This window comes from Peromyscus californicus, unplaced genomic scaffold, assembly GCF_007827085.1.
Source record: "Peromyscus californicus insignis strain IS unplaced genomic scaffold, ASM782708v3 Scaffold_16__1_contigs__length_79575227, whole genome shotgun sequence".
Classification (NCBI taxonomy): Eukaryota; Metazoa; Chordata; class Mammalia; order Rodentia; family Cricetidae; genus Peromyscus; species Peromyscus californicus.
Genome location: NW_026294458.1, coordinates 20,226,068 through 20,247,941, shown reverse-complemented (window position 1 = coordinate 20,247,941; position 21,874 = coordinate 20,226,068). Strand labels below are relative to the sequence as shown.

The window sequence follows — 21,874 nt, the reverse complement described above, 5'->3', positions numbered from 1 at the left end:
CAATTGTATACATCTCCAGCCCAAACAAAAAGACCGGAGGCTATTGCAGTGTTAGTTTCTTTTGGCCTCATTTTAGTCATATAGGTACAAGAGTGGGGAGGCCTTATGAATGCCCAGAGCTCCCTAGAACTCACAAGGCAAATAACTACAATAGCCTTGAACTTGCAGTAATATGGGACCAATTAGATTTACTTATAGCCTTCATACTCCAGACCTATCATGCTGTGGATTTACTTATAACTGCTTAAGCCAGAGCCTGTTTATAGACGAATGCTTAAAAAAGCCTTTGCTTCTAAAGACAAAAAGTTTGAACAAGTACAACAAAATCTCCAAAAATATCATTAGAAACACCAGTGATTTTCAAAAGCAAGGAATAAAATGGAACCTTGGCTGGTGGGTTTTTAAAGATTTATTTTTATTGCATGTGTTAGTGTTTACCTGCATCTGTGTATGTATGTGCACCACATGTATGCTTAGAGCTTGTTGAAGCCTGAAGAGGGCATTGGATCCCCTGGAACTAGAGTTACAGACAATTGTGAGCCACCATGTGGGTGTTGGGAACCTAATCCAGATCTTCTGCAAGAGCAACTAGCACTCTTAAAAACTAAAGCAACTCTCTGGTCTTAACTGGTAAATTTTTAATAAATGTCTGTGGGCCTGTGAGATGGCTCAAAGTGTACAGATGTTTGTCTCTGGTCCCTGGAAACCAGTGGGAGGAAAGAATGGGCCCTTGCAAGTTGTCTTCCAGCCCATCATATTGACATTTAGCATACAGGAAGAAGAATGTCATACAGACTCTGTCTTTTCTCTCTTCCTTCTGATTTTTATTACTTCTGGTCAAACTCAACCGAAAGCACAAACGAGTAGCCCCAAGTGGATACATCTATGGATGTCCGTCTCCCAGGGTAGAGCTTGGTAAAAAAAGTTAAAATAATCTAGGGAGAAAAAAAGAAAAGAGGAAATACTGTCATTTTAAATGTTCCCTAGAACTACAGAAAATTCAAAACAGAACCATATATGGCTGGGCAGCTAAAAATATCCCCAAGCCTGCTTTGCTATACTTTCCTACTTCACACTTAGTTTAAAGAGTGCTTTATTATAGGGATGTGCAAATTTGTCTTGTAAGGGCTTTGATAGTACTTTAGACTTTGGGCTTAAAAGGCAAAAATCATAAAAAGATTAGATATTTTTAGTTCTTTAAAATGTAGTATTTAAAAAATTATAAAAATAGTCACTCAAATTCAGTGCGCTGGATTTGACCTATGGGCAGCAGCTTTGTCAACCCCTGACCTAATTTCTGCTCTAATTTTTGGTCTCCGATTTTAATGTCCTGACCTCTCACACTAGGATTCTGAGCTGAGATGGAACACCAGCTCATGCCAGTGGCTGAAGTGATCCAGTGGACTTTGAGAAGAGGCTGGGGCGAGATTGCAGAGTCTAGCAATCCTGGGAGCAAACCTCGAAGCTAGGAGGAGGAACTGTTGTGCTACTGTGTTTCCATCAGAAAGTACCCTTTTCTTTGCTTTCTCCTATCCTTGGTTACATTCAGTTCAGCTCCCTTGTCTGCTAGTAAGTGTGACCTTCCACTCAGGAAGCAGAAGACTAATTTGCTACCCTGCCCTTTATGTAGCAAGCCCGGGGAAGCAGTCTGCTCCACCCGATTTGGTCTCACACCCATTCTTTAATAAATATGCATGGCTTGTGGACTAATGGACTGAAAGATAAGAGCAGCTTAGGGCAGGCATGTTCCCTTCAGATGAGACAGTTCCCAAAGGAAAGTGAATGCGTGTACCCACGGGGAAAAGTATATCCACACGAAAGCCGGCCCATTTCAGGGAAACACAAATGTCAGATTTACAGACCAGTGCGTGGCATGTTGGAACAGTGGGAAGCCAGATACAAGTCACAATCTCACCACCCCAATACCGAACATCAGATTTGGTAGACATTTATTGGTTATTGCTGAATGAGGATGACTCACTTCTCCCGGGTGGCTGTGAACACTCTTTTTTTTTTTTTTTTTTCCAGAAGAGCCCAGAATTGTTATTAATTCTGTGTGCTTCAATTCAATGTGTGGTTCCCCTTTTTTTAAAAGGTGCATATATACGCTCAAACCCTAGATACAAGAGAGCCGGCTTGGCACTCAGTAAGCATCTTATTTAAGTCTCCAATCTCAGAGAGGCTCTCAGACAGGACCGATCCCGTCGGGCTGGCAGGTGCAGCCTGCGGGTCCGGTCCCGGGACCTCCAGGACAGGGAGCTGCGGGCCGGCTGGCCGGGGCTGGGCGCGGCAGGCACACCAGCGAGGAGGAGGAGGCGGTCTGGCTCGCACGCCTGTGCGTGCGGTGCAGCCCTGCAGCTCCCGCCCCCCCGCCCCCCCCCCCCCCCCCCCCCCCCCGCCGCTGCCGCCGCCGCCGCCGCCTTTCTGTCTCCTCTCTCCCTCCGTACTGGACTCGGGTGCATTTCCGGCCCGGGGGAATTTGGCTTCGACCCGGCCGGGGCGCGCGGGTGGCTGCGGCCGGCGGCCCGCGGGGTGGGCGTGCGCCGAGGTCTCCGTGCGCCCGGGGGCCCGAGCGGCCGCCATGGCCGACGTGAGTGTGGATCAGTCCAAGCTGCCGGGCGTGAAGGAAGGTAGGCCGGGCCTCGCGGGTCCTGGGCAGCGCGGTGGCGCGGGGCGGCGCGGGGCGGCGCGGGGCGCGGGGCTGGCCACGCGCGCGGCGACCCGGCCTGGCTCGCCCGGGGCTGCGGGAGGCCCACGGCCCGGGCCGCGCGCGCGGCCTTGTTCTGTCCAATGGACGCTTCATGTAGTAGAAACCACAGCCCAGCCAGGCTGGCCGGGGCCAGGGGGCGTTCAGAGTGGCGCCTTTGTTTTGAAACATGACCCTCTCCTCCTGCTCTTTCTGCTCCCCTCTTCTCCCTCCTTTCTTTCCTCCACTCCCTCCCTCCTTCCTTCCCTCCCTCCTCTCTCTCGTCCTCCCCTCTCCCTCCTTTTCCTAGCCTAGTGTCTGGCTGGCTCTTTCTCACCTTCCGAAAGGTTTTAACGTTGCAGGCTTGCAATGGCCTTACATGGATGGACCCCCAGCTCCTTATAAGCCTGTCTCCCCTTCTTTTGAATGAAGACCAGAATGGAAGGGAGTGTTGCGACGCTCACTTTTCATGGCTCCCTACATTGAAGTCCAGGAAAATAAGATTGACTAGTCCTGGCCAGGCCTAGCACTGCAAATAGCCTTCATCACATGCCCTCGGGCCTAGCATTTTTTTCTTTTCTTTTTTAATTATTTTGGTTACTGACTCACCTTAACCTCACTCGTTGGCTCACTAGTCTTAGGAAGCATTGAAGTTCCAGACTTAAGGATTTCAAAACCCAGACTGTTCAAGAGGGCTGAACTAGAGCCAGAAGCTCTACAGGGGCCTTTGTTATGGATCCCATTTGTTTCTTCTGGGATCTGTGGCCAACCATGGGGAGTGTGGAAGTGATAAAGAGTTTGTTTTCTTGGGACTTGAGGTTTAATTGCTAACTTAATGTGACTCAAATGGTCTTGCTCAGGCCAACCTAGAAATCCCAAGACTGTTAGTGACTGCTTGGCTGCATTTGCCCCAGAGTTTCAAAGGAGCCAGTGGCTGGTAGTCAATGATTTTATGTTCAAAGTGTAGTAGATTTGGATCTGCTCCTTTGTTTCTAAAGGGTAATAATGTCCTCAGGCTAAGCTTTTAGTGTTAGTATTTTTCCAGCGTTTAGGTTCCTAGCTTGACTTTGGTTATTACAGTTTTTAGTTCACCGAGACTGAAGAGGTGAATGTTGGGGAAGACAGATGGGTTCTTTACCATGAGACCTGTCTAGAGCTTGTCTCTCAGAGGTTGTCTCTTGCCAGATAGGGGTTTTGTGTACGTACATGTGTGTTGGTTGGTTTTATGTCTGAAGAAAAAGTGTTCCCTTGGTAGTACTCTCATTGTTTGTGGGTGTGGGTAGTACTCTCATTGTTTGTGGGTGTGGGTAGTACTCTCATTGTTTGTGGGTGTTGTGGAGGAGGATGAGACTTGGAGTTCAAACAAAGCCTGACACACCAAGTTTCAGCTCCCTGGTGCTGTGCCTTCCCCAACCCTCCATCTTGTATCAGTGACCTGGAAAGAACTTAATGTTTGTGTATGCTCTGAAACGCTGAGGTCTTCTGATTTCTTACTAAGACGTGCCTCATTCGCGCTAGTATCTTATTTCTCAAGGAGTTCCACACTTTCCATCTAAAACTGTTTTTCATTCCCAAACACTAAGAGTTTTAATACATTCCAGTTGGTTTTCCTTCTGAATAACACGCCTGGCAATCCTGTTTGCATACTCTGATAGATTGTTGAGGAAATTTAGTGTGGCTCTTTCACGTGTCTTTGTTAAATTAGAATTTGCTACTTGCTCCCTTGGAAGGAGTCAGAAGCTGTTGAGATCATTGTCCTTGGGAACACCTGCTTTTCTGGCTCTAAGATCATCAAAGGACATGATGGATTTACTAGGAGCACCCCCACAGCGGGGAGATTTTGATCTGGGAAGTAGTCAAGTCTAATAACTTGTATCTTTCTTTCATATAATTCTTAATTATGGCCCAGTTACCACCTAACAATATCTTCCCCCTAATTAAAGAGATCTCGAAGGTGCCCATGATGAAGCAGAGCATGCCCTGACGCTGTATAGCCCGAAAACTCTTAGCTAAGTCCAAGGGACTTAGCACTTTGCTTAATATTTTGGTTCAGGTTTTTGAATTTCATTAAGAAGATTTCTATCTGTGTTTTCCATTTTTCTTTTGAGTTTAAACCTTGGTGAGTTTATGTACAATTATAGTTGACATCATGGGTGGTTCCAATAGAGGCTGGGAAGAATGTGTGTGCCCTTCCCACTGCCCTTTCTTTAAGAGAGGGTAGGACACTTTGATCTTTGATGTATCAAGAACAGAGATCAGGGTACCGGAATATTTCCAAGTCTTCTTTCCTAGGTTATGGTTTTATGGAGGTCAGAGCTTCCTTGGGAAGACCCTTTATACACACAGCTTGGAAGTGTATATGCTCAAAGCCAACAGATTAGGAGACAAAGACGTTTGAGTTTATACAGGTGAGAAGAGTTGAGTCAGCTAAACGTCAGTACATTCCTGTTTCCTAATCAAAGTAGATTTGGAACATACATATACTTTTGTAATGGAAAACGACTCTTCTCTGTCAGTCTTCTCTTTTTTTTTTCCATTCAGTGGTTCTCCAAATCTTGTTTTGTGTTCTTATTGTTCAGATGCAAGGCTCATCATTTGCCTTGTCCGTAATAATCTGCACTCTCCACCCCCTTGTGTGCATGTGAGTAGCAACATGCTTAACATCTAAAATCAGTGCACCCAGGAGTGACCTGTTTTTAGTGTATAGGCCCTGTTTATGAGCCAATGCTTTTTTATAATCAATAAAATTTAATACAGTTTTAGAAATAGCTATACAAAGAGTCATCCCTAGAAAGTGCTGGTTGATTTTCCGTCTAAGACTCCCAGGTGGCACAGTGGGGTAAATTAAATGAATGGTGTAACTTCAGAACTTCAGGAGGAAGATATTTAAAACAATCCCTGGCACGGTAAATTACCCTGTTGTTCCAGAGATCCAACACTTAATGCCTGCCGTTTCGGCAGCTGATGTGGTATCAGCATTTGTCTGGTTCCAGGGTGAGTTTACCTTTCTTTTTCTTCAAAGATCCACAGCAGATTGTGCCATTTTTAATGAGACCTTGATTCGTCTGTTTGGAACTTTTTATTTATCTCACTGTATTCTCCTCATCTACATCCATGGCTTTTATGGAACCAGCAATTATTCAGGCAATATTTGAATATGTGATTGAATGAATAACTGAATGAGTGAGTACACATATTTTAGATGTTCCCTGTATGCTTAGAAAGTCTATGGTAACGTAACTCTTTCAGATTCCTTCTCAGACTATAGGCTTCTAAAGCCATAGTTCCTTTTAGTTATATCACATACCAATAATGCCACCATTGAGTTTAGAAGGACACACATCCTACATATACACGTGCATATATATACACATTTATGTACATATATATCTTGTAAGTAGAATTCATCTAATATAAACATGTAAAACATACAAAGAAGAAATTTCTTCCTTTATATTATGGCTTTGGAAATAATATTGGAATAAAATTATACTAAAACCATTATTTTCTTAAGTACAAAGCAGTGTGAAACAATTTGGGAGCTGTATGGACAGATTTAAAAAAAAATCTTTTTTTTTATTTTATGTATTTGGGTGTGTAGTCTGCATGTGTCTGCACTTTGTGGGTGCTTGGTGCCTGTGGAGCACAGATATAGGGATTGGAACCCCTGGAACTGGCATTACAGAGGGTTATGAGCTGCCATGTGGGCTCTGGAAATTGAATACAGGGCTGCTGGAAGAGCACCCAGTGCTCTTAATATCTGAGCCATCTCTCCAGCCTCCAGATATAGATTTTTAAATAAATCTGCTCGTTGCCATATAAGGTGTGAGGGTAGCTCCATAATACAAGTGCCCTGGGCTACATGGCTGTGATCTTGACTGCATGCAGTTTATACTGCATGGAGTTATTTATGGTTTTGAGTGCAGTTTATGCTTCATGGAGTTTTTTCTTTTCTTTTCTTTCTTTTTTTCTTTTTTCTTTTTCTTTTTCTTTTTTTTGTTTTTTTTTGTTTTTTTTGTTTTTTGTTTTTTGAGAAAGGGTTTCTCTGTGTAGTTTTGGTGCCTGTCCTGGAACTCACTCTGTAGACCAGGCTGGCCTTGAAGTCACAGAAATCCGCCTGCTTCTGCCTCCCAAGTGCTGTGATTAAAGGCGTGCACCATCACCACTTGGCACATGGAGTTGTTTAAAACAACCCCCAGATTGAGCTGTCTGTGCCATGCCTGTAATCTCAACAAGCAGGGGGATTATACATTTGAGTCAATCTTGAGCTATATAGTGAGACCTTTCTCAGAAACAAAACAAACTTGTACATGTTACAGTCATATGTGTTCTAAAAATACCTCCTGCTTAAAGAGGTAAAAAAAGCCCATCACTTTATTGCACTATGCAGGCAAGTAATAGAAAACAACAACAAACACACACACACACACACACACACACACACACACACACACACACACACACACACACACCCAATCCTGCAGGTATAGAGAGTATAATTGCCATTTTTAAAACATAAAGCTCACTGTCATTTTTTAAAAGATAGAATAGAAAGCACTACAAACTATGTATGCTGGCAAAGTATTCCTTTTCATTATGAAACTCCGGGAACCAGAGATGGGCAATGAGTAGTAGGACTGAACAAGTGATGTCATTAGTGGGATTTGCTGCTGTCAGTCATCCCCTCCTTCCCTCCCCTCCTTCCCACCCCTCCTTCCCTCCCCTCCTCCCCACCCCTCCTCCCCACGTTTTCATTTGAATTGTTGTGTGGATGTGTAAGTAGAACTTCTGAAGTGCTTCCTGTAGTGTTATCATGTTTAAAAAGTGGAATGAAAATTATGCATGACTAGACTGTTTCAGGGATTTTTCTGAGGAGTTATTTTGGGGGTAATTTTTCCTATGATGCTTTATAACCTTTATTTTTTAACTGAACATTTTTTTTCATGTTTGAGCAAATAAATTATTGCATGAGTTACTGAAAGTCACACTTCTGCCTCAGTGTTTCTCTGCTTGAAAAAACAAATACTTGTATACTCAGCCTTCATGAAAGGGTTAATGTTTAAGGATATAAACTGTCTACAATTAAACTTTTTAAGGAAGTAAACTTAAGGGAAATCATAATTCATGGTCTTTCCTTACTTCCTATATGCATTTTCCAGATAAATGAATTTTACTTCAGTGACTGAAAGCACTTTGAGAGGTAGTCACTGTTAGTGCCATTGGATGGACGATTTTAACTGGCGACACACTTAAAGGTGTCCTTGCTTCATAAATAGACAATTAGGACACCTAGATCTCTGATAAGACCTACAAAGGATAATTGGTTTTATATTCAGGAGGACTATATTCCAGAGATTATTTATATCCAGGAGATTATTCAGATGTTTGAAATATGACACTAGTGTAAATGAGTGTTCAGACCTTTTTTTTTTTTTAAACAGATGACAAATAAGAACTCTTCCCTTTGACACCATTTCATTTAAAAGCACATACACACTCACATACTCAGGAACATGAAGATGTGTGCACAGGGTAGTTGGTGACCATAGTGTCATGAAAACCTTATGGTTTACATGGTCCTTGTTTACATATTGCTCCTCTTCTTCCTTTTCCTTTGCTTCCTTTCTCAGTAGAGTTCATTGAGTTATGATTTACATACAGTAAAGTATCATTTGTTTTAGTATATGGTTGTGAATAGTTGTAGAGTCTATTGAAAAAGTTTGCCTAATTTTGTAAATAAACTTCTAATTGAAGTTGGACAATTCTCTATATATTCTGAATGTACATCAATACAATTTACAAATGAAGTCAGTTTTAAATTTTCATTTAATATCACAGCATTGTATGCAGCTTTATTAAATACCTATATGTAACCCTTTAAATCTCAGGTAGATCTCTTGGAGATGGTTCCAGAAAGTTGTCTTAATACACAAGACTACTTATATATTGAGCATTTGGAAAATACAGATGGAGAATATTGTGGCAGCCGCCGTCCAAGGATGCTTGAATGTTTAGAGCTTTTGCAGTGACTATATATGTACTTTTCCAGCAAGTGAACAGAGGGTGCTTTCTGAAGTTTTAATGGTGTAAAAGAGAATTTGATTTATAAAAGCTGTAAATTGAAATTTCAGCAAGTAACGTGTTGTAGGGGCAGTCATGGCAGAGACGGTTCTTTATAAAGTACAAACAAAAGATATCTTTAAACTTAGCACGAACACTATTGTAACCTTACTTTGATATCAGACTCAGGGCTTTACACATGCCAGACAGGCATTCTACCACTGACTTACAGACCTAGTCCCAGGAGACCCAGCTTTTAAAATAAATTTGCTCATTTCTCTTTTAGCTTATTGCTCAGAAATTGGCTGCTTTCAAAATCTCTTATGTGCATTTGCATAGGTGAAGTATTCCTTCAGAGTCTGTGCCAGACGTGTACCTAGACCAGTTTGCCACCAAACCTTGAAAGCTTTCCATCTGATAGACATTTGCAGAAGAAGCTCTTTAATGACAGATAGGACAGATAACCAGGGAGCTCACCACTGGACTTTCGTGCTTTGTCTTTGTACTGAGTCTTCAAGATGGGGTTAGTTTCCTTCAGTTTACTCTAGACATGAATATAGTAGAAGTGTGAATGGCATCGGTCTGTGCTTCCGTCCCTTCTGTCTCTGCGTCAGCAGCATAATCAGTCTTGTTTCCTGACTGTAGAGGCACTCACATTTGCTAAGAATCACATTCTCTAATTTTGAGGACACTGGGAAATGAGGCAGAGAAAGGACTCAGTTAAGGCTCTGTTAATTCCCTTTTGTGGTTCTCATTTGTCCTCACATCTGGGCTAGCAGCTCTTTTAGAAAGTGTCAGTGTCTTCGTTTATAGGTCACATTCTGGCTTTGCCTACAAAACGTTCCTTGTTTCGTCAGTGATAGCAGGATTCTCAGTTGAAGTCTGCTTCTATTGTTTTCCCAGATGTCTGTTGTTGTCTGGCTTCATTTTAAACGGGGCTGTATTGTATATGCAACTCATTCTTTTATTTTGTTGTTGTTTCTTCCTCTTATTGAAAATAGATTCTTTTCTCATGTGTTGTATCCCGGTTATAGTTCCCCTCCCTCTACTTCTCCCAGCTCCTCTCCACTTCTCCTCCCCTCCAGACCCACCCCCTTTCTGGCTGTCATTAGAAAAGAACAGGCTGGGCTGGAGGGATAGCTCAGCCGTTAAAGGCTACGCTCACAACCAAAAATATAAGAAAAGAACAGGCTTCTAAGAGATAACAACCAAACGGGACAGAGTGAAATGTAATGAGATACAGCAAAGAACATCACTTTGAAGCTGGACAGGGCAACCCAACAGGAGAAAGAGCCCCAAGAGCAGGCCCAGCAATGAGACACTCACTCGTTCTCACACTCTACGAAGTTAAAAGCTGTACTATCTGTGTAGAGGACCTGGTGCAGACCCACATAGGCCCTGTACTTGCTGCTTCAGTCTGAGTTCATATAGGACTTGCTTAGTTCTCCTGGTGTCCTCTATCCCCTCTGCTCTTACACTTTTTCTGTCTCCTTTTCCTTGGGGTTCCCTGAGCTCTGAGGGGAGGGATTGGATAGAGAAATCCCAATGAGAACTGTGTGTTTCAAGATCTTTCTCTCTCTCTGTATAACATCTGGCTGTCGGTGTTGGCATCTCTTTCTATCTGCTGCTGGAGGAAGCTTCTCTGATGGTGACAGAATAAGACACTGATCTATTTGTATAACAATATCATTAGGAGTCATTTTATTGATACTTTTTTTTTTTTAAGACCAGTAGTGTTTGGTTTTACCCTAGGTCTTTGGGCTATCTAGTCTCTGGTTCCTGGTTACCATAGCAGTATTGGGTATGGGTTCCATCCCGTAGAGAGGGTCTTAACTCAGATCAGACATTAGTTGGCCAATCCTACAAGTTCTGTGCCAGCCTTGCCCCAGCAGTTCTGCAGGCAGGGTGGATTATAGGGTCCCAGGTTTTGTGGTTAGGTTTGTATTTACGTTTCTCTGTTGGTAACCTGCAGAGTACCTTCCCACACCAAAGTCACTGCTTTTGGTTGCTGACATTAAAGGACTATGGCCTCTAGGTTGCTGCTGTTTCCTCCAAGGCTTCTGTGTTGTCCTCTCACCCATCCTTTGCTCTTGGGGCTCCAGCACCTGAGGCTGCTGGGCCCATGCATGCTGCCCATTCCCTTGCTTGCATGTCCTTTCCGGGTGGCTTGTGACAGCCTCTTTGTATCACATGGCAAGCATTCTGTATCAAGGTTGTTGTCACTCACACCAGTTGGTGGGCCGTGCATGAGCAGGAAGGTGTCCTTTGTTTTGTAGTTTTTATTGTTTCTCCATTAAAGCTCCATAGAGTTGATATGTGAAAGTTATCCACAGGAAGGGGCCATGGGATATGATGACGGAGTAGGATCCTTGCTAGAAACCCTTCCTGGCTGTGTAAATGCAAAGCTTCATTGGCTGGTAAAACCTGAAGACTACGTGTCTCCCAAGACTGTTTTGATGGTCGTAATTTATTTTTAAGTTCATAGTTATTAAGTGAAATATGAAGTGTGCACTAAAAAATGCAGTAGAAATGATTGAGACCTCATGCATTTAGTACCAGGTTTACGAAGACTTTCCTTGTCTTTAGTTAGCTCTCTGCTTGCTCTCTACTTATGTGTTTCCCTGTGTATTCCCTAAAAATGTGGCGAACAGATGGTGAACTGATTTTGCCACACAGGAGTGCTACGAAATGTGTGCGTTTCTGATTCCCCACGAGCAATGTATAACTATCATTTTTATTTTTGTTTTAAGATCAGGTGTAGGAGGCTACTCCTTTGCTGTACCCATCTCTGCTATATACTTTTCCTGTAACTGAGCCTCCCCTAGAATTACTTTGGAATGTTTGTTCCAACGTAACAGTAAATTCAATTTGACATCTGCTTGCAGTGTAAAATTTCAATTCTAGTGAGAAACTTCTTTGTAAAGGAAATTACCTTGTGCCTAGATCTGTAAGACTTGGTTTGGTCTTTCTTCTTTACGTTTACTGTAGCAGTGTTCTCAACCTGTGGGTTATGACCCCTTTTCACAGTGGTCGAAGAACCTTTTCACAGGGGTTGCCTGAGACCATCAGAAAACACAGATATTTACATTACAATTCACAACGGTAGCAAAATTGCAATTATGGAGTAGCGATGAAAATAATCTTATGGTTGGGGGTCACCACAACATGAGGAACTATGTTAAAGGGTCACAGCATTGGGAAGGTTAAGAACTACTGCTCTAGCAACTCAGAAATGAGTCCTGTCTTCTGGTTCCCATTTCCTTATCTTTTCCTCAGAGCTGATGTTTCCTGGGCCAAATCCATGAGCTTGCTGTGAGAGTTCTCCTAGAACTTGACATTTTGTGCAGTATAGTGGTGGACATTCTGGCTGTTACTGCTGTCCAGGTCACTTTGTAATCACGCCAGCATTGTTTCAGTGAGCCCTAATCGTAGCCCTCTGCCTGGAGTTGATGTCTCCACTTTGCAGATGGAGCCTTTCTCCATCCACAATCCCTGGCCTACCTAGCCTAGCTCAAGTGATTCTCTGGAAGTTTGAGCTGTCCCTTTCCCTTATGTCTCCTGAGCCCCCTTTGAAGTACTTACTCCTGGAACAGCCTGCCCCATTCTCTGAGTGGTCTACTGGTCTGTTGACTAGGCCGCAAGCTGACTGCTCTCACTAGGTTTTACAGTTTTGTACCCTAGATAGTACTCTAGAAAATGTGTGCTTCCTGGGCAGGAAGATCTGGTGTAATTGAACTACTAGTAAGGCAAGAGCTAGGCTCCTGCTCATGAATTCACTAGGGTAGCAGTGGGAACGAGGATTAAGTCATGCTCACTTTTTCTTATACAAATTGTCTCATCTTTCAGATGTCTAAAGTTTTGTATTTGGGTTCATTCAAGGGAATAGTCTAACCTGTTTAAAGATTAATGTTAGCTTTGTGAGACCCTGGTAAAATATGTACATTATCCAGTAATTGATATGTCAGTTTCATTGTTGATACCAGAAAATACAGTTTTTTAGATAGTGTTGCATTTAAACTCAGAATTCTTATATTTTTGGTTGTGAGCCTAGCCTTTAACGGCTGAGCCATCTCTCCAGCCCTAAACTCAGAATTCTTATGTGTACTATTTTCTTCATTAGTATTATTTCCAGATAAAGGACATTTAAAAATAACATTTAAGGTAAATAGGTAAATTAAGTGCTTTTAGAAATAAAGGGAGATAATAGCAAATAATTTTGAAAGCTTTAGATAAGAACAAAAATTATGTGCAGGTTGTAAATTTATAATGGTTTATGATAAAAAGAAGGGGAAAATAATAATCCAAAGTAGCTCAAGGGTTTTTGCTTTCGTTATATTTAACTTGTACTTATTTTAGCATGATCTCATTTAGTTTAAGTGGCAAAAGAAAACTTAGCACTCCTTTAAAAACGCAAATGTTATAAATATATCCTTGAGAATTCCTTACATGAATACAGTGTATTTTGATCATATCCGCTCCTTCCCCTTCAGCTCTTTTCAGACCCTCTTCCCTATCACATCCCCTCCCAACTTCATGCCTTCCTCCTCATTTTTCCTCTTCCTTTTTAAACTTGTTTCTTTTTAAAGAATTATTTTTATTACTTTTGATTCTGTGTATATGTGTGTGTCACTGTGTTGGTGTGTTTACATGAATACAGGTTCTGTGGAGGTCAGAGGCCTAAGGTATTTCTGGAGCTGGAGTTATAGGTGGTTATGAGCCTCCTGATGTGGGTGCCTGGAGCTGAATTTGGGTCTTCTGCCAAATCTCTTAACTGATAGCCCTCCCCTCATTGCCCTTTCCCTTTATAATAAGAGTGAAATTTCTTCTGCACTCATGTGCATGCAGGGGCAGACCAATATATGTTGAGTAACCAATGTGTATTCATCTTTTTGCAGGGTGAGAGATGAGGATCAAGTTTCCTTCCTCTATACGTAGCTACTCAGTTTTCCGTGCATCATTTGTTGAAGGAGCTGTCTTTTCTTCAATGTGTATTTTTGGTATCTTTGATGAAAAATGGCTGTAGGTGTGTGTTCTTCTATCTGGTCCTTTGATCTATATGTCTGGATTGTGGCTGTGCCAGACTGTCTTTACTGCTGTAGTAATATAGCTTGAAAACGGGGATGCAGACACTTCAAGCAGTGCTGTATTGCTCAGGATGGCTTTGGCTATCCTGGATGGTTTTTGCTTCCCTATGGATGTAAGATTGTTTTTGTTTTGTTTTCTTTTGTGTTTGTTTGTTTTGTATTTTATTTCTGTGAAAAGTTGTAGTTGGAATTTTGATGGATTTACGTAGAATCTGTAGTTTGCTTTTCACAATATTCTACCAATCCATAAAGAGGTATTTTCTTCAGTTTCTTTATATTTTAAAGTTTTCATTTTATAGGTCTTTGATTTCCTTGTTAGGTTTATTCCAAAGTCTTTAATTTTATTTAGGGTATTGTTAATGGGATTATTTCCTTGATCTTGTTCTCAGTGATTTTTGTCTTTGGTATGCTAGTTTTTGTATCTGTCATTGTACTGAAAGTATTTATCAGCTCTAGGAGTTTCTTTGGGGACCTTGGAATCTCTCATGTACAGAATAGTATTATCTGCAAAGGGATACTTTGACTTCCTCCTCCTCCTCTATATCTAATCCCTTTTATTTTCTTCTCATTTTATTTCTGTAGCTGGGAATTCATGTGCTTTATTGAATAGAAGTGAATAGAGTGGACCCTTTGTCTTGTCCCTGATCTCAGTGGGAATGCTTTGATTTTTGCAATTACATGTGATAGTAGTCCTAAGTTTGTGGTATAAAGCCTTCATTGTGTTTAGATATGATTCTTGTGTTCCTAGTCTTCCCCAGGATTTTCTTTTATCATAAGTGGATGTTTTATTGTACCAAAGGTCTTTTCTGTGTCTGTCTGTGAGATAACTGTGTGATGATTTCTGTCCTTTATATATATATGAGTTACACCCATGTCCCTAACTTGGTCTTTTGGATGTGTACTTGAATTTGCTTTACAAACATTTTGTTGACAGTTTTGCATCTTTATTGATTAGGGAGATCATGTTACAACTGGTTAGGATGTGTCTTTACCTGGGTTGGTATTGGCTGATACTGGCACTGTCAAAGGCTTGGAAGTGTGTCTACCATTGCCATTTTACAGAATAAGGTTTGGAGTATTGACATTAATGGTCTAGTAGACTTCTGTACTGAATTAATCTAGACCTGACTTTGTGTGTTAGGGAGATTTTTAATTACTGCTTTTACCTTATTGCATGTATAAATCTTTTTAAATGATTTACTTCATTCTGGTTTAGTTTTCATAGATCTCCTCCCGTTTCTTTTAAAATTTTCAGTATAGTGAAATGTAAAGTTTTAAAGTATGTCATCATGATTTTTTGAAATTTTTTGGTGTCTTTTAATTTCTCCTGTTTCATTCCTGATTTTACTAGCTTATGCCTTCTCTCTGTCTTTCTTTTGGTTGATTTGTGCAAGGATTTGTCAATGTTTATCTTTTCAAAGAACCAGCTCTGATCTATTGATACTTTTTATTGTTTATTTCATTTCTATTTCCTGAATTTCTGACCTTTTTAAAGTTTCTTTCTCGATTCCTCAGTGTACCATTCATCTTTCCATAGTGTTTCATTTAGTTTTCATGATTGTATACTTGCTGTACTTTCTCTTGCTGTTGGTTTCTAGTTCTATCTCATTGTGGTCAGATAGAATACATGATGTTACTTCAATTTCTATGGATTTATAGAGACTTTGTTTTGTCCCATACATGATGTGCTTTAGAGAAAGTTCCATGGGTTGCTGAGAAGCATGGATTCCTTTTGTCTTCTGGTCCGGATTTTACCCTGGGCAAATTTGTTTTTGCCAGTCCTATACTTGTCTCTTTTGGGTTTCCAACTCCATTTCTGTGTGGAGTTTTCATATGGAACTCCTTGGCACAAACAGCTGTGAGCTCGAGATAGCAGATTGACGATAGTAGGGCCATCTGCCAGGATAGCTGTGTGGTGCCTAAAGAATTGTTGAGAGCATGTGTTTACTTCCCAAGGTTTTGTTATCCTTGTTGAGGCACTATGAGGACTCTGGCAGCAGTCACTGCAGACCCATTCTGTAAAATCGACACTGCACTGCTTGGTAGATTGCATGGAAGTGTTCTTTTACCCACTGTGCAGTTAATTGCTAGCCTGAGTTTGCCAGGTTCTGCACCTGTGAGGCTGATGTATTTGGTGCATGCAGTCCCAGCAACAAGTAGGGTCCCTTGGTAGAGGACAGTTTTGGGTCTGGTGGCAGAGAAACTTTGTTGGGGCATTGGTCAAATGGATTCTGGGGGCTAGAGAAGCAGCTGGTGAAGAGAAAATATTCCTGTTCCCTTTGTTTCCTAACAATAATCAGCCACTCATTCTGACATAGCTGCTAGTCCACTATCTTACCTGGAAAAAAATGTTATATTTCTAAGGAGAGAGATAAGCCTTTTTAAGTCTCTAAATAATATTTATTTATTTATTTTTTGTGCAGGGCATTGAACCATGGGCCTCTGTACATGCTGGGTAAACACTGTACTGCTGACCTATCTATCAGCCCTTCCTCCAAATAATTCTTATCTTTTATGTAACAAATGACAGTGTAATTTAGTAGTAGAGTCTTGGCTCCAGTACATAAAACAGAACAAAATAAAAATACCTTTAATACTCACACTTGTGTACACACACACACACACACACACACACACACACACACACACACACACACACACACAGACCTGGACACAGACACACTCTAGAGCAATAAAAATGAAGTCTATTCTCTGCATCAGAAAAGTATGTGGACATCTTGTCTTTCTGTTAAAGATGTAGGCAGCCCTTTTCTGTTCAAGATGCAGGCAGCTGGCTATTTTTGTGTCAATTTGACACAAATTAGAGTCTTTGCGGAAGAGGGAGCTTCAACTGAGAAAATGCCCCCACCTGCCAGGCTATTGGCAAGTGCCTTTAATCCCAGCATTCAGAAGGCAGAGGCAGGCAGATCTCTTAGTTCTAAGTCATGCTGGTCTACAGAGCAGATTCCAAAGCAACCTAGGCTATACAGAGAGACCCTGTCTCTAAAAACCCAAAAAGAAAAAGAAGGAAAAAAGAAAATACCTTCACCAGATTGGTCTGCGGGCAGGCCTATACTGCATTTCTTTAATTAGTGACTGATGTGTGGAGAAGGCCCAGCCCATTGTAGGTGGGGCGTATAAGATGGCAGGTTGAGCAGGCCCTTAGGAATAAGGCAGTAAACAACACTCCTCTATGGCCTCTGCATTGGTTTCTGCCTCCAGGTTCCTGTCCCGACTTCCTTCAGTCATGGACTGTGTGTGACTTGAGAGTTTTTAAGAAGAAATAAACTCTTTCCTCCTCACTTCTTTTGATGATGGTGTTCATCACAATAGAAACCCTAACTAAGACACCTGTAGTGTAACTGAGCATCCAGCCCCAGGAAGCCTTTTAGCAAAAGTTGCATTCTGCATTTGTAGTCACCAGACAGTTGATGACTGATAACTTGGTTTCCCTTTACCCTGATAGTGAATGCTTTGTGAGGATTGCTGGTTAGAACAGGAAAAGCTTACCAACAGAAGGTTATTTGAGGGTTCACTGATGAATAAAAGCAAGTATTTGTTGCTTTGCTTACTGGAAATAGCTTCACAGCAGCAGTGTGGATACAGTTATTTGATGCAGGACAAGGTTAGCACTTCAGTTAGTATATGTGGGCAGCCTTCATGTAGGCTGCAGTGGACAGATTTGTATCATTATATTGATTAACTTTGCTTCTTTCCATCTGTCTCTTGGATGAGTTCATGAGGCTACTGTAGACTTCCCTCCACAGCCCAGTTTCTTAAGAAGGAACCTGTCAGAATTCACTGTTGGTAGCTGCCAGAACTTAGACTAAAACTCTGCATGTTTTCTAGGAGCAGATGTACCTATGTGTTACAATAAGGTCATTTTATTTCTGCATATTGGCTAAACAATATCATGTTTCCTACAGTAAAAGATACCAAAATGGTATATAGATTATGTGGAAAGTTTCCATTATAAGCCAATTCAAAGTACAGAAATTAGGAAAATCCATCTAGTTTTAGTTATACGAAACTTTTTCCTGTACATTTTAATGTGTTACTTGGATTTTGCATAGCTGTGTTTCTCAGTATGAAATTGTAATTTATTTCAATTGTGATGCTTTGATGATTGACTATAACTGTGATTTTCATAGAGAATGTTGCATTACATTGTTAATCTTAAGCATTTGACTGTGAAAATTTGGAATGGTGAAACTAATCAAACATTTTAGACATTCTGGTTTCCCCTCAACTTACACTTACTCTGTTTTGGAAATGTGCTATCATTCTGTTGGATGTTAGTTACAAAGAGGTTCTGCTTCTGTCCCCTCATAGTCATAACTGAGTGTCCAGCCTTCATTGAAAATAAAGAACTATTAGGCATCCATCCCTGGAGCTGGAGAGATGACACAGCAGTTGGGAGCATTTCTGCAGATTATTAAAGGCCCAGAGTGAGTACAAAGTCCAGTGTAGAAACCTAGATCTGAGTCACCAGTGAGTTAATAAGACCTGTCTAGAAGAGATACTTAATAGAAAAGAACTAATTATAAGACATTATTAACTTTGATGACTCCAACACTAATAATAGGCTTTATTGAATTACTTCTTGTTAAATGGCAAATATTTACTTTACCCTTCCTATGGCATAATTTATTTTAATAAAATGCCCCTATTTTAAAGAAAATATTTTGTGAGTATAAAAATAAATAATTGTACATACTTATATCCTGTTGTTGTATATGTGCATACATAACATAATGCTTAAATCAGAATAAACACCTATACAGATATTTATCAGAATCCTTTTAGCCTATGGAAATATTCATTTTATTGCCATTTTATATGGAGTTGTACTGTTCCATAATGCACCAGATTCCTGGTCCCTAGAACTTAGTACCCACTCAACTATATTTCCCAGATGAGACACAAAGCGATTAAAGGATTTGCTTAAGGTTTTTAGTTGATGAGTAAGTAATATGTGAATCCTGATCCATGTAGCTCCAAAGCTGATGTTTTGTCTTCCTTGGAAATAGTTCTGTGAAATAATAAACAAAATTCACAACATATCCATGTTGCCACTCAGTGTGTTGTTTACCTTGGATCTTAGCATCCTTACTGGAATCTATCTCTATGAGTTTTGCTTTCTCCCTTCATAGTAATAGCTGACTTTCAGCTTTTGTTAAGAAAAGAAAGCTATCAAAATTCCACATGTGGGGCTGGAGAGATAGCTTAGTAGTTAAGAACACTAGGTACTCTTTCAGAAGACCTAGGTAGGATTCTTCTCACCCACATGGAATGGAAGCTCAGAACTATCTCCACCTTCAGTCCCAGGGGAGCCAAAGTCCTCATGGCCTACTTAGGCACAGTATACATGTATTGTATACATATTAGAAGCAATACACCCATACACATAAGAATAAGTAAAAATTTAAATAGTCATAGTAATTTGAATACCAATAAGATGAATAAGGTTTTCTTCCTCAAGAAATAAACAAAATATGAACAAAAATAAAAACTTAACCTCACTCACTTTACATAATCCCTTTCTAAAGAGCTTTGTGCATTCCCTCATTTTTTGAATTGCAGTGTTATGGTCATGCTGGGAAACACAGGCTAGTTTCTTCTTTGTAATTACTGCAGGGTCTCTATATAGACTTTATTTCTGGAGTAGAATATGTAATTTTAAAGTAAATCTCCTTGTCTGGCAGCTAGAAAAGTAGTTCTAATCTGTGTGGATACCTACATCATGGTGAGACTGAGTTGATTCTAGGAAGGTGCCAGTCTTAGGGTATCTTCTAGGTACATTTCTTATCCATGAATATGATCTATTTCTGAGATATGATGATATGTCAGAGTGAACTTGTGGGACTCTCAAGACTTGCTCATGTGTTTCTGACCTAATTTTTAATTACATATTCCAAAGTTACTGGAAACTTGTGTAGATTCTGAAAGTTACCAGAATGCAAATGTGAGTTTTACAGTTGATGGGAAACTTTTTTAGGGATATTTCACTTTGTTTATCTTATCATCTATATCTGCACTAAGGTTGGAAGTTTTGAGTATTGGTTATTTATTTTTACTGAAATTAATTTATTAATGATAATAGGGGAAAGCATGTTATTCAAGTATATACTTCCAGAAGAGAAGTTGAGAGTATACAGTCTGGCTCAGGATTAAAAAAAAAAATCTTGTAGGAGCTAGTACTTAAGGGAACTCTCTTGTTCTATGAAGCCACAGCCCAATAGGGTTTTTTTCCCCCCTCTGGTAAGTTGGTTGGATGTGATCTTTTGGGTTTTAATGAGCACCACTGGGTTTATTCTACAGAGGTTTAAGGAGATGAGTGGCTTTTCTTTCTAGGCTAAGGCAAACAGAGAACTAGTTGCCAAACCATAAGAGGCCATAAAAGTGCCAGAGAAATACTCAGAAAGGGAAACAGATGGGTGGAGTTTCTTTCAAGATACATAAACTCAAAGTAGGATAAATAGATTCTTATTATCTGGATAATTTTAGAGGAAAAATGCTTTAAAAAACTTTTGTATGTTACCGATTATATAATGTCATACTCTTGATGATGCCCTATAGCTAACAATAGTCTTATTTTTTAGACAATGTGACTGTTTCTATCAGAATGAATACCTTTAAAATAATGATGATCTGTATTGCTTAAGTACTTACTAATGGTTACTTCTCTCATATTACAAATGAGCAAACTTGTGTTTACACTTAGGTGTTACCAGAACATTCAGTTAGAGAATCACAGAGGCGGTCTTGGTTAGCCCTTTCTGCTTCTTTGGGCATTGTGTATTCACTGAGTGCCTCATAGAACCAGTGTTGTACAGTATACTATGGAAGTGTGTGAGCGCTCCATCTTTTTATAAGGATGGTTAGGAAATTTTATGTTGATCTGAAAATAATGAACATTTTAAAGCAGAGATACTTCCATTTTAGTAATTTTTATGATAGAATTAGTTTTTTAAGTTCAAATATTTCTGAATTGTTACAAAGTAGATCAACCATATAAAATATAATTATGTGTACAGAATGCAGGGAAGACAATAACATTTAGGAGAATACTTTTTCAATTGTGATCACTTTGATTTTTCAAGGCATGTTGAAATTCATGAATATACACATTTGCTAATCTGATGTCAAGGTCCTTGGGTATGTCTTGATTGGAGCAGGCTGAGAGCCTTGCTGAGTGAGCTCTCTTAACTATTAAGCTCCCTTTCCCGTTTGGGCATTGTTTACTTTAGCTTTAGCTTTGTGGTTGTATGTGCACAGTGGTTGCCTTGTGAATATAGAAGGTCTCTTTTCCTTTTTACCCGTCTGAAGCCCAAACTATCATTCACTGCCAAGCTAAGGGACATGAGACGGGAGCGATCTCAGGGTACAAGCATCTGAAGCTAAGTTGGTGGCTAACACAAGAGCAACAATGTGCTCCAGACCCCTGATTGCTCGTAATTGCAAAGTGATTTAGAAATATTGATTAAAACAAGTGTACTCCCACATGTACCTGGATACACACATACTCACACATATCTGCACACTTGTGCACATACGTACACTTAAAGGTGGTATTGGTTTTAGACATTTATGTTGTGGAGCCTAATCCAGATTCGAGTGATCCATTTATCTAAATGACTACTGTCCCATCTGTCCAGATATAATTATTATCTAGAACACTGTTAACTCAAGAAAACTTATTTAATAGTGAAATTATTCTATATTCTGTATATAGTATGTATCATATACTGTATATAGCTATTTAGTACCAATGGTCCCATGTAACAGTTTAGCACTGGAAACATGGTTCATGGAACTGAGAACTCAGTCTTAAAATTTTGATTATAATTAACTGAGGCTGAAAAGATCCATGTGACTAGTACAGTGTAAGACAGTGTTGTGTCCCTAGGTCAGAGATAAATTGTACTTCAGTAGAGCCTTCAGCCTTTGGTCTTCACATGAGCTCTCACCTGATACTGTCTGCCCAGTGTTGGGCCGTGCAGACTGCACATCACTGCAGTGTTGAAGGAGCCCTGTGACTACT

The 21,874-nt window shown here is 40.3% G+C and overlaps 1 protein-coding gene across 2 annotated transcripts in view; it reads left to right on the top strand.

Annotated features, from left to right (window-relative positions):
- Window positions 1-2,401: 2,401 nt before the first annotated feature.
- Ccdc50 (coiled-coil domain containing 50) overlaps window positions 2,402-21,874 on the top strand; it is a 70,453-nt gene continuing 50,980 nt past the window's right edge. For both annotated transcript variants that reach the window (XM_052740611.1, XM_052740612.1), the window contains exon 1: window positions 2,402-2,630. In XM_052740611.1, coding sequence (XP_052596571.1) covers window positions 2,582-2,630 — 49 coding nt within the window. In that variant the 5' untranslated portion in view covers window positions 2,402-2,581. The remainder of the gene's footprint in view (window positions 2,631-21,874) is intronic.